Genomic DNA, 13623 nt, shown 5'->3' with positions numbered 1-13623 from the left:
ACAGCACATCGAATCCAATCCATTGGCCCCAATCATTCCCTCTTACAGGCGTTTCGGATTGCATGCAGGACTTGGAGCACAGTATCCAACTGAAGATACATAGTGGATCTCCACCACTAGAATAAATGAGGATGAAATGCAGGCACCATGGCTACACCTACAGAGAGATGTCAACAGAGACTTCTAAACATGAGGGTCTGGAGCACAAGTCCTACAAGGAGCGGCTGGGGGAGCTGGGGGTGTTCAGCCTGGAGTGGAGGAGGCTGAGGGGAGACCTTATCGCTCTCTACAGCTGCCTGAAAGGGGGGTGTGGGCAGGTGGGGGTCGGTCTCTTCTCCCAAGTGACAAGTGACAGGACAAGAGGAAACGGCTGCAAGTTCTGCCAGGGGAGGTTTAGATTGGATATTAGGGAAAAATTTCTTCACAGAAAGGGTGGCGAAGCATTGGAACAGGCTGCCCAGGGAGGTGGTGGAATCACCATCCCTGGAGACATTTAAAAGATGTGTAGATGTGGTGCTTAGGGACGGGGTTTAGTGGTGGATGTCACAGTCCTTGGTTGGTGGACTCAAATGATCTTAAAGGTCTTTTCCAACCCAAACAATTCTATGATTCTGTGTTGACACGTAAAGCAAACAGAGAAAGCAAGCCAGCCAAATTCTTGAAGTACCAGAACGAGGCAGGTTAGAGCCTTTCAGATTTAAGTCAATGGTTCTACCTAAACCGTGATCACTGTACACCAGTAGCAGTTGATTCAGCTAAGCAACTCCTGTGGTAATTGGCTTATTTCTAGACAATAACTGCACCTGGAAAACTGCTGCTGTGAAAGACTACATTTTGCCCTAACAGAGAAAAAACCACAAACTTTGGAAATAATGGGAGCCTGCTGTCAAAGTTTTGCCTGCAAAACCTGCCATTTTGCAAATTGCCATGCACACTGAATAGTCACTCAAAATAGTTATTTATTCCATATAAGTTCTAACCTTTGCATATACCAGAAAACACAAAACACTGATGTTAGCTGGTGCACTTAGAGGAAAAAAAGGAACTGAAATATATGAAGAGATTCACGTTAAAAGGCAAGGACAATCAGAGAAGAAAAGCCATTACAGTAAAAGCACTCCTTCAGGCAACCCACTGTTCCCATATCACTGTGTTTACTGCAGGATCAGGTACTTGAAGGTCCCAACAACCTGGTGACACCAGTAATCTTCAGTGACACTCATTATAAGTAATTTCAGAGACAAATCAACCAAAACATTCAGCAATCTAAGATATTCCAGTAAGTTATGCAGAGACATAACCATTTTTTAAAATGCCATAAACAAAGTCAGGCACGCACAGCCACTGCTGGTGTGTCAGGCTTTAACATGTTGAAATTGAAAGACTACAGATCATCTTTAAATAGAATTTGGAAGATTAAATAGCTCTACATATAACCTTAAGTACTTGAAAAATCCTAACATGAAGAGAACCAGAAAGGTTTTTTGCTTGTTTGTTTTTTCCTAGTACTTTGATCATAACAGACTTTGGGACTTGGAATCAGGCAAATTTCATACAGTGGCATTTTGCAGGAGCAGCACCTGAATTCAACTTAAAACTTTTGCAAGGGAAAACACCAAAATACCTTGCTAAATGAGTAGTCTTTTATATTACATTTTTATTTTGCAAGAAAATAAATTATACAACTTAAAAAATAAAATTCAAAAATTAAGCAGTACATCAAAATAGTTCAGCTGGACTGCCATACAGAAACTACCACCATTCAAAATTGTACAGCATTATTATCTTGGTAGTGGCACACATTCAAAATTGTAAATACCATACGTAGATAGATATTACAACTTGGGAACTCAAGTTTGCTCAACACTCCAGACTACATATAGTGTATATGACAGGAAAGCTTTCATGTATTGTTTATTTCACAAATATGAACTCAAAGAATTACAAAGATAGCATCCCAGTCATTTAGATGAAAATAGAAAACAGTTTGAGTTTAAGATAGCAAATCTTTCTGTAAAACTATCAAATCTTTTTGCCAATTGTATTTTTAAAATTTGCACTTTACAGAACAATGGCATCCCAACGCAAATAAATGCAACGTGAACATTCAGAACATTTATATTAAGTTTAAAAAGGTGAAAATGAGAAAGTCACATTGTCTTTTGGAAATGTAATTGCATTACAGTCTCAACAAATGAAAGAGAGATGAGTAAAAATAGAAGCTAGGGACACCAACTGTGGAAAGAGGAAAATGGAAGACTTCAGAATTTAAACTGAGATCCTCATCAAGTTGTTGGGACAGGAAAAGATTTAACAGTATTTCTTAAACCCATTAAGAGTGATTCCCCCCACCCCCCACCTCTTCTACACCAGATTTCATTCCATAGCTATTCACCGTGGCAGTGTGTGTGGCAACATATTTTTCAGATGCAGCACCTCTTTAAGCTAGGTCTTTGGACATATATATTCATAGCTAAAAATTGCAGCCTTAAAAAGTGCGTTGTTGCCATATTGCAAGTGAAGAATAGATTGTTTTCATTTAGAACTGAACTCTACCCTCCCCAAAAGAACAGTTTACCCCAGGTATCTCCCTGTGCCCCAGGTGATACTAGTTTTAAGTGCATATTGGTGAAAGTGACCTGATGAAGGATGCTAAGTGTGATTCTTCATCTTTAACAAATTTGCTGGTGTGAGCCTCAGATTTAATAAAAAACCCGACATCCATTCCCAATAGATATTTAAAGAAAAATGACCATGTCATAGGCACATTACCAATTCTATTTCTGCATCCCAGGTGTTGTGAAATATACAGGTAACATTTACGTTGTATTGTTTTGTATTTATTAGTTGAGGGAACACACAGCTCCTTAGGTTTTAGCGACCTGCTGCTTTCTGCATTCACTCCAGCTTCCTAAAACAGTTGTAGCTGAAATGCAGTCTCTTAACGTCTCTCTCAAATTGAAATCAATGGCTTTAAAATCGGCATCACCCCCTTTGCAGCTCTTAGGGCACGACAATTTCACGCCTCCTGTTCTCTGGTTAAGGGTTGAAGCTTTTTATGTCAAAAAGAGTGTGCTCAGACTGTCATGTTTTCCCCCAATTATCCCAAGTGAGCATTTATTACTCTTAAGTTACAAAGACTGGAAGTCTTGCAGCACAGAGTTTATTAGAATTTTGTTTTCTAATGTTCCAATAGTTTTACTGGTTAACTGCACAGAGCACCACTCAGTTTTGATTCTGAATTGCAATGCCACAGGGCCAACAGAAAAGATGCAATATTTTTAAACAGCATCCACTTTTAAGTATCAATAAAAGCATGTAACATCAGCTGTGGGATTTCAATCAATTTTAATTGGCCAGGTCTTGATTTCACTCCAGCTCTCGTTCACAAAACCCTCACTACCAAAATGTCTTACTCAAGCAGATGTCCAAGTACATGCCATTCCCAGGCAGTCACATCGGCATTTACATTAGTAGAGCATGCAACCTGTTTAAGGGTGCTAACAGCCATTCTTGTAGAGTTTGCTTTTAAATCGCTCTTACTGTATACTTTACTGCAACCATGTGAAAACATAACTCCTCTTACTTACTGGAAGGTTTTCCTTTTTGACTAAAGTTAATTGTATCCTCTTCCCCCTTTCAATCAAAGAAGATGAGACCTTTAGATGTTGTACTTGAACTGGTTAATTAAAAAAAAAAAAAATTGCACACTTGCAATTTATAGAATAATACTCATACAGGACTGAGTAAAGGATAACTTACCTTTTGTCCCAACACAGGCACTCTGCTCCAGTGATTTCATGTTATCAGTCCAGTACATGCTGGGACATTTCAGAGCAGCAGAGAGGCAGGCAGTGCCAAATGACTACTTCAGATGATTGACAACAGAAGAGGTAATATTAAAAAGTTTAAACTCCTGATGTGTATTTGGCACTCTCTCTGCATACACTAAACCAGGTATTTTTCCTTAGTTTTTTACCACTTTCCTTAGAATTGTATTTCCTGCCCTGCCAGTTTCAAAACAAAAAGCAGAGGGTTTGTTTTTCATATAAAGATGTTGACTTCTAAGCAACAAATCAGTTCGATCAGATTAACCTTGTATGTATATATAAAGTTACCAATGAGGAATTAGTACAGGGATCTTCAAGTGTTATTTCCTTTCTGGGGGAGTTGTGCATCAATTACTCTTTAATGCATTCAGATATATGTAGTCAAATAGATGGAATACAAATATTAAATGTACAAGGAAATACACTTAATATTTCTGTTCAGTATAACACACCCACCCATGAAAACTACTTTTAGAGTGACATATCGTTCAAGAAAGCTTTACCTTCTCAAAAAGGATTGCAGCAAACCATTTGTCCAAATAAGGTGACAAATAATGTACATCTACTTGTTTACAGCAAACAATTTAAAAACGATCTCCTGCTTAAGGAAAAATATCACCCATGACTTGGACTTACTTCTATGTCACTTGTGTCAATTATTAAAATCCAGTTACTAGATTGAAGCACTGCTCTAACCAACAGGTTTTAACTGTAACAAATACGTATCAGTTGTGATGCATGTGTTTGTGATGTTATTACATAAAAAGGATCAAAGGTGGACAGTACATTACTCTGTTGATCCAAAACACAAAAGTGAAAGTGCTACTTCTAGTCCTAATTGCATTTTTAAAAAAGAAAAGAAAACAAGAACAAAAAAAAAAACCCAAACCCAAAACAAAACTAATAGCAGTTCCTCAGTGCATGAATATTTGAGTATTTTTTTCCTTGTGCAAGTACTGGTCATCTAAAAACCCAAACCTGTATTCTTCCTGGTGGGTGTAAATCAAATCTACTTTAAAAAGTTCACAACGGGCTCTTCGTGAATGCAAGTTTCCCACAAAACAGCATGCTGTTAAAAGTGTGCAACATGAAGGGAATGCCATCATGCTAGCTGAATGAGATTGGCAAAATATAGTCCTTTGTAAGGTAAGGCAGGGATTTTAATACGTAACGAAAGTCAAAACAAGTCCTTCTGCAGCACAAACTGTTGCAGCTGTCTGTCCAAAGCACCCTTCCATTTATGTTCTCAGCATCCTGCAGAGTCCTCAAATTATGCCATATATATGAAGGTGTTGATATCAGACTCATCTCTTCTGATATATTTGTGCTCTATAAGCCATTCAATTTGCTCTTTTATCATTTTCTTTTGTGGCAAGAACATGTTTTTCAATATTTCTACCAGTTCAGTCTGAAGTTGGGCATTAGTAATTTTCTTCCGCATTTTCATTATTTGGATGATAGCCTCCTGGTAGGGGACAAGAGCAAAAAAAAAAAAAATTAATTTTTTTGAAACGCCTGGGTGAAGTGAAAAAGTGAACACAGCATTAATACGGAGCTCCTGGTAAAGTAAGACAGCAAGGAAAGCTGTATTTTTCCTTAAAAATCTGATATATGTAGCATTTTTTAGCTTAGGTAGATACTGAACTGCGTTTACAAGGAAGTTTATAAAGGAAAAGAATGAAGCACTAGCAAGATACAAGTGATATGATACAAGTCCAGTCAAAGAAGAATCTGCAGTACCTAGAGTGTGAATTACTCAATAAAACCTCATGTTCGTTCATTCACTTTCCGAGCAGAAGTCGCCATTCCAGTGTGACTTGTGAGACACCTTGTGAATACTTCATGAAATGCAAGCTTACCACCACACTGGAACTCACAAGGAGTTCATTTCATAAGTACCAGGGCATTAATCCTCCTGCTGGAAGTATGGCCAAGATGTTAAGTTAGGTGGTACAATTCACAATGTACATGGCCTGGAATCTAAACTGATGGACAGAACAGATGGGATTTTCCATTGTAGGTAATGATCTCTGATGCCTGAAAAAAATCAGTTCTTTTAGATTTTTTTCTAAAGATTTTAGAATCTGCTCAAAAGATTTGACATGAGTACCTGACTGAAGGACAAACGATCACAAAGCAGGAAGCTGCAGTCAGTACATCTAAGGTGTACTTCCAAAATTTCCCTCTAAGAGAAGGCCTCTCAAAAAGTCATACCGCCATTACTAAGGCGTGATCCCATCTCTGAGATTACTCTTACTCTCTTCACATGGAGCAGTCAAAGAGATCTCAAGATCAACAATACTGTTTGTTCACATTGGTGACTCAAGTCAACTTTACCATCTGCTGCTGTCACCCACCACTACACAGATCTCCACTGCTTGCTTAACACCTGCTTTGTCCGCTTTAAAAACGATGACCTGGGACATCAGAACAAGAGGCTGATAACTACAAGCGCACAAAGACACATGCAAAATCCGGTATTCACAAAGGATCAAAGCCAAAAAGCAAAAGTAAGTTTCCAATGGGATTCAAAAGCATTAATTTCATACATCAACATCCATGTGTGGACAGCACGCAGTGATGATAATACAAGAGAAGAAATAGGGTAATTTTACATTCCTCTGGTGGGTTACTTGCCTGGGTTCGTAATATTCTTAGCTGGACTATTCCTTCATTTTCCTCTTCCCGCATTCTCTCCGTGGTAAGTTGCAATCGACCAATCAAATTTATCTTGCCCCTTTTCTGAACTTTAGCGTTTTTTCTGAAAAAGTTGTATTGTATGAAAATAAGCAAAAAAAAATACATTTTCAGTTAATGAATTCCTGTTAAGCAAACGACAGCAGCAAGGAGTACCATCACATATCAGATATTTACAGGCTATTAGCATCGCGGCAGTGAGATAGCTGGCTGACAAATCAAAACTCAATGCCAGTGTCTCCACACAATAACCTGAATACACTGGCACTACAAAAAAAAAATACCCATCAGCTGAAACTGACAGTGTCCAAAGTTGAAAAGTTACGAGTACTATTTTGAAGAATAACATTCCAGAGGAATATACTTCAGTTTAATTATATAAAACTACGGTTCTTTGGAGGAAGTTTTTAAAACAAAGTTCAGGAAATTGGATTAATTTATATTCCATCAAAAGAACTGTCTGTCTAGCAGAAAAAAAGGGCAAAACCCAGCTGTTGCAACAAAGAAAGCTGACAGCATTCTTCAGTGGTCACCCACAAACTTTCTGTAGAGCCTGTCTCTTCTATCATGCCCTCTCATCGTTTTCCAAAGCTCATGATCCTGATGAAAGGAACAAACATCATGGCCCTGGGCAAGAAACTAAGCCCCAGGAAAGCAGATTTGTCACCTCGCTCTCTCCACAGATGCAGGTGTCCAGCTGCTACTGAGAACGAGGCCCAGAATCTGAGATTACCAGCAAGGAGACAGTTCTAATCAGTCATTGATAGTAGAGAAGCAAAACCCAAAGTAAAAATGCTGAATGTAGTATATACCATTTAGATATTCTCTCTTTACACTATCTTATGCTCTGAAGGATTTCAAAGCACAAGTAAAAGAGCACTGCAGTTCTCACTGAAATAAAAGACATTTCTCTCTGGTGAAAGCCACATCAAAAACCCTGGGGTTTGACAACATGACATATTATTAAGCAGTTTCACTTCCTTTCTGAACTTATCACTCTGCTTTTGAAACTCTGTGTGTAATCAATAAATCACTAGTGTTCTGCTTACATTCTGTTCTTCCTATATGAAATTTCACAGGCTCATTAGTAACCGGAAGATAGCAAAGCCTCCAGTTTTGCACCTCGTCCCTAGGTTTTTAAGAAACTTAATTTCACAGAAATCAGAATCATAGAAACATGTCTGAAGGGGCTGCTGGAGGTCATCTAGTCCAATCACCTACTTGAAGCATGACTATCACCAAAACTGAGGATATGTCAGCAAAGCATGTGTCAAGCTGAATCTTGAAAACTTTCAAGGACGAAGGTTAACTTAAAGTGAATTCCTTTAGTTATAAAATAGTACATTGTTATTTTACTTTTCAAACATCATCTTACATTAAACTGAACTCCTGGTTCACCGAGAAGAGGGTTCCTTCTGTAAAGTCTTTGGGTGAATTGACTTGAGGTTCATACAATAAAACCTGACGTTTCAGCTTTGGAAATGCTACAAGAGACTACAGAGAAAAGGGGAGGGGGGAAGAATGAAAATAAAACACCAGACTTTCTAAATTGAAACAATTACTTTTAAGAATATAGTTTACTGTTGTGCAGACTGTAGTGAGGAAACTGTGTAGCCTTGTTTGGAAGGCAACACAAAGACACTAGTAGAACAAGAGAGGGGACACACTTTACCAAATCTCCTGAGATGCGTTAGCGTAAGTAAAATTATACAAAGTAGTAAAATGCATGAACTGACAACTACGGAAGTGGTGTTAAGACTGATGTACATGACCTCTCTCTTTATTCTTGAGCTAAATAATTGGAAGTCTGATAGAGCAAACACTGAAGTTATTTAAGCAACATGTATTTATCAGGTGCCACTGATTTCCTAGAACTAGACCGGTCCGGCTCCATAAACCACAATCCTAACTGTGTGCTTTAGGCAGCACATGGTCAAAAAGATCTGCTGGTTCCAAAAGCTTAAGTTAGATAATATTGGGTGGAGAGAATGTGTTAATGTAAAGGCCATGTGTGCTCTGCAGTAGTGCAAGGAGCCAGGATTACAACTGATTAATTAGCAAGAAAGGCGTTCACATTTCAGTTTCAAAGTGTTACCTGACAGTGCTTTAAAAATACTAATCCAGTATTTCAGAGTACCAAAATCAAGAAGAAATCTGTTTCAAGAGAAAGGGAAATACCCATAAAGTCCTCCTAAGTTCTGCATCAGGGAGTTCAGTTGCCAGTTTAAGATTTTCAAAGCTGATCTTCTCTCTGGGTCTTTGGTTCCATGCAAACAGCACAGCTAGCTGAAATGTTGTTACCTCCAAGTCATACTGGCCAACCTCATTCTTAAATGTTATCTGTGAATAGAATGACAGTTTTACTTACAAGCCTTTCTGGATCACAAGCTTTCTTACTATTATAAATACATAGAAAGTACAGTCCTCTGAGACTGATACACCAAAAACTACACACTTACAATTCCATTGGACATGAGGTGGTGCCAGTGCAGTTTTCTACCACTGTGATTCTTTTTATAAAATTCTTCAACTTCTGGGATGAGATCTTCTAATTCCGTGGGCAGAGAGACAAACACTTTTTCAGAACTTCGGGACCAGGCGCCAGCATTTAAAATTTTAATATTCACAGAGTCAGCTGTAAGACAATATTGGATTATATGAATCTAAAGGCCTAACACAGATAAAACAAAATGCATTTTTTTTCTACTCTAAATATAACTATGGAAGACTTTATTTTCAGAAAGTCGCAGGGTTCTACCTGTCTACTTAAACATCTATGCACCACTGTTTCTGCCAGTAACACTGATTGGAATCTCTGTTTTTCTGGTTTGCCTCTGCAGAGCTCCTTAAGCCCTGATGCAGCTTTATAGCTGATGCCTGTAAGCACTACTCAAGGGTTTTGAGCAGTGGCAGGTCCAAAACAGAATGTACCTCAGCCCCTCTCATCAGCGAAATTTAATCTCTGAAATGTGATTTAAGCTCTTCATAGCCTGCATCCACCTCTCCTGCTGGCAGATAAAGGAGGAGCACAGCATGAAGCATTCATGAAGAATGATGAGGCTATAAAAGAAGGGGGTAGTTCAGGCGTTCACCTGGTTGATACTGATTCAAACTCCTGCTTGGAATTTATCTACAAGAGCAGGGAGTCTATCTACAAGATTGCTCATAGTGAAAACCCACTTATAGAAAATAACTTACAGAATGACATAGCTCCAGTGTCAACTGTAGGAGAAAGCAGAGCCTATACACACTTCCAACCCAGGGGTAGCAGTGCCCTGAGGACTATGTTCAACCTTCAGTTGATATAATTTTTAAGTCAAGATTCAACAGAATAATTTTTCACTAAGAGAAAGGAAAAATAGCAAATCATGTGAAAACAATACCTGGTAAAGCAAGTTTATTATTTTTGTGCATTTCTTTGAAGGCCTGGTTCAAGTCTTCAGACACTTTGATATCCTGGAACATTCTGGCCAGCTTGTTTACATAGTCTGCTGGCATTCCTACTTCCTGTATAAACAAACAGAACGCTGAACTATGACATAGACAATTATGAACAAAAAGCATTATTTTAAAAAGAATAGACTAATAAAATTGAAGAGCATTAAAGTATGCAGGGATCATCACTTTACAGTAACAGTTAATCTGCAATGCAATATAAAGTTTTTTTGCTATTCCTATGATGATTCTTTTAAAGAAACCCAAGTGCTGAAGAACATATGCATGCATTAAGGAATCAATGAATTCTGAGACCTAAAGGAATGTTTAAGGCACACAAATAATATTCTAATCTACGTAACATTTCACAATTAGAACACACCTCAAATCATTTACATACCTAAACAGCAAGTACACTGCATTTTGCTCATTTGCATATGGAATATATGAAGCCTTCAGATAATAAGTGAAATATTTTAAAATCTCTCACTACCACTATTAGGATCAACATTTCTCTTAGAAAAGGGCTAAACTGTTTTACGTTCACAAAGTATTGCAATTAAATGGAAGCATAAGATGTCCTGAGGGGTCTGCCATTTCAGATAGAACTTGCCTAAGCAAGAAAGATATCCAAGGTCAAGAGTGAGAATGAATACCACAAGCAAGAGGCACAACCAAAGAAAGAAAGATGTCAGGCTACTTACTCTGAGCCATTCCACCATATTCTCCTCGATTTCACTATCAGCTGATATATCTAGTATCAGGCGTCTTGTTAAGTGAGCTTTGTGATATCGCATGAAAACATCTTTATTCTGTACATACTTAAGTACTAAAAGCTGTCAAAAAAGTAGATTTTAATATATTTGCATTGTAAATTAAACAAGTCTTTGAATGCTGATCTAATACCACTGTAGACTGTGAAGTAGAAACAGGCTACTTGACATCGCCTGAAGAGCAACTGTGTTAATACTACCACAAGCATAAGCTATGAACCCTTCATAATATCACATATCACACCTCCAATTTCTTCATTTGTCAACCATCAAGAACCTTCTCTTAAATCAGAAAAGACACTGACACTGGTACGTGAAAGTCTCCTGTAATATCTTCTAGTCTAACGTTCGTTACTGTAATACACTACAGTCTGATATGGGCATTAATTTAGCATACTAATTTTGTGAACAGACACAAAGACATGAAACACTGCATGATTTACAAGATTTAAACACACGCGGTTAATGACATAATAAACCCTCTTCCCTATTATTACGCCTTGCATAACCGTTTTTGATGATCAAGGCTTGACCCACGTAAGGAAATAAAACAAATTCATTCTTCAGGATAATTGAGAAGTAGAAAACAAAAACATACCACTTCTTTAAGCTTTGCTTCAATTTCTTCAGAGGTTAGTTTTTTGCTTAGTGGTGTTTTTCTTAGCAACATGTCACAGTAATTAGCAAGAAGCTCAGGGCATTTGGATTCAGGCTGTGTTTTCAATCCAACACTATAATAAAAGAAGAACAATGTATCTTCAAACTGTATAGATTCCTGCAATTCTGGAGTAGTCACAGTGTTAACAAGACAGACCACTCTTCCCTGATCCCCTTGGCAACAATCCTGGTACTTGTTAAACTAATGAAAAATTAGGGATGACTCCCTTTTCTTTTTGAAAGAACAAATACTACCAAACATTTTCAGACAGCTTCTACAGCTTGATCATTCCAACTGCTTTTAATTTTAGAACTCTAACAATGAAGGATTTCCTCAAAACTAGTTTGAAACAACTAAATATTGCATGGCAGTAAGTATTCCAGTAAAGAATTAACAAACGCTGCAGTGAAATTTTTTCACTTATCTTGCCCGTATGCTCTAATGAAAGCCTCAAGAACACTTCCTGCACCACATTTTACAGACCGCAAAACTCAACACACCTATTGCAAAGTAACAGGATAAAATTATAACAGGCTTAAAGAATGGACTAACAGCTTGCAGATTAAAGTTGAACAAGAAGATGCTATAGTAGATAAGACTGTGGTTCTTAAAAATGCATGCAAGCACAAGGCCATGTGTCCTGGTTTCAGCTGGGATAGAGTTGATTTTCTTTTTAGTAGCTGGTGCAGTGCTGCGTGTTGGATTTGGTGTGAGAACAATGTTGATAGCACACTGATGTTTTTAGTTATTGCTGGGTGATGTTTATACTAAATCAAAGACTTTTCAGTTCCTTGGGCCCTGCCAGCCAGAGGGCTGGAGGGGCATGGGACATTGGGAGGGGACACAGCCAGGACAGCTGACCCAAGCTGGCCAAAGAGGTATTCCATACCATATGACATCATGCTGAGTGTATAAACTGGGGGAAGAAGAAGGAAGGGGGGGACATGTGGCATTATGGCGTTTGTCTTCCCGAGTAACCGTCACCCATGACGGAGCCCTGCTCTCCTGGGGATGGCTGAGCACCTGCCCGCCCAGGGAAGTGGGGAATGAATTCCTTGCTTTGCTTTGCTTGCGTGCGCGACTTTTGCTTTACCTATTAAATTGTTCTTATCTCAACCCTCGAGTTTTACATCCCTTTCTGATTCTCCTCCCCACCCCTCTGGGTGAGGGGAAGTGAGCGGGCATCTGTGTGGTGCTTGGTTGCCGGCCAGGTTTAAACCATGACACCATGTTCTGAACCTGTGTCTAGACTGGTGAATAAACTAATGCCAAGGACCAATCCTTATTTCTACAGTCAGATGACACCAACATGATTGCCAGCCTCAAGGGCCCAAAACAAAGGCAGCAAGTAAGACAGCAGGTAAGAGGCTGTGGGGATGCTCAGGAATACAATGTTCTTGCTCATTCTCTCACCCTCTCATCAACTAGTGTAGACAGTGCTAAAACGCTTCACACAACTTGCCTTTTTTAATTCATTAAGCAGTTTGCAGGCTAATGTTTTCTGCCCTCCTGAAGACCATTTGGAATAAAACCAGATCACTAGTTTTTCGGTTATTACAAGACAGAACCCTTATTTAATCAATGTGTTCCCAGGTATTTCCAAACAGGAATCTTCAAGATTCTGACAGCAATGAAAGATTACCAAATTCCATATTCTCTAGGCACAAGTTAAGCAGGATGAAGTTCCATTTTACTTAAATCAGGCTGTGTATGTAGACAACTTCAAAAAACTTGGGAAGACGAATGCTGAACAGAAGGCCATCGCCATCACGGTGGTTTCTAAGAAATCACTAGGCAGGCTTAGCTTTAGGAGTGAAACACAGTTTGAATGAGGTATTGATTGGATGCTCCCAGGGGAAATGAAAACATTAGCAGAGACCTAAAAAACCCCTCTACCTCATGTGCATCTATATGAAGTTACAAAGCAGAGATCCATTATTTTGTGAAAGTTCCTCCAATAACATAAAACCAGCAAAACTAAGCCCTGTCCATCAGTCCAAAATCAAACACAGAGTAAGAACCAGAATGCTGAACAGATTATTTATAGCCATCCACCCCTAACTAGAAGTAATTGTAAAAGGAGGTTGGCAGCCCAGCTACATAAGCATTGTTTCCATAGTAAATCAGACTACAAACTATATATAAGTAATTCCAACCACCTAAACACATACAGATTCCTACTCAAGTGGCACATCACATGTTACATGTTATGTCAATTAACTGACCACCA

At 38.6% G+C, this 13623-nt stretch overlaps 1 protein-coding gene across 3 annotated transcripts in view; it reads right to left on the bottom strand.

The window, feature by feature from the left end:
* Nucleotides 1-1637: 1637 nt before the first annotated feature.
* The window catches only part of CUL5 (cullin 5), a 33772-nt gene continuing 21786 nt past the window's right edge, over nucleotides 1638-13623 (bottom strand). For all 3 annotated transcript variants that reach the window (XM_056328018.1, XM_056328017.1, XM_056328019.1), the window contains 8 exons: nucleotides 11334-11466; nucleotides 10667-10798; nucleotides 9911-10034; nucleotides 8987-9162; nucleotides 8706-8867; nucleotides 7903-8021; nucleotides 6468-6591; nucleotides 1638-5295 (listed from right to left, as the gene is read on the bottom strand). In XM_056328018.1, coding sequence (XP_056183993.1) covers nucleotides 5101-5295; nucleotides 6468-6591; nucleotides 7903-8021; nucleotides 8706-8867; nucleotides 8987-9162; nucleotides 9911-10034; nucleotides 10667-10798; nucleotides 11334-11466 — 1165 coding nt within the window. In that variant the 3' untranslated portion in view covers nucleotides 1638-5100. The remainder of the gene's footprint in view (nucleotides 5296-6467; nucleotides 6592-7902; nucleotides 8022-8705; nucleotides 8868-8986; nucleotides 9163-9910; nucleotides 10035-10666; nucleotides 10799-11333; nucleotides 11467-13623) is intronic.

This window comes from Falco biarmicus, chromosome 2, assembly GCF_023638135.1.
Source record: "Falco biarmicus isolate bFalBia1 chromosome 2, bFalBia1.pri, whole genome shotgun sequence".
Classification (NCBI taxonomy): Eukaryota; Metazoa; Chordata; class Aves; order Falconiformes; family Falconidae; genus Falco; species Falco biarmicus.
This window is presented reverse-complemented; position numbering and strand designations above follow the sequence as displayed.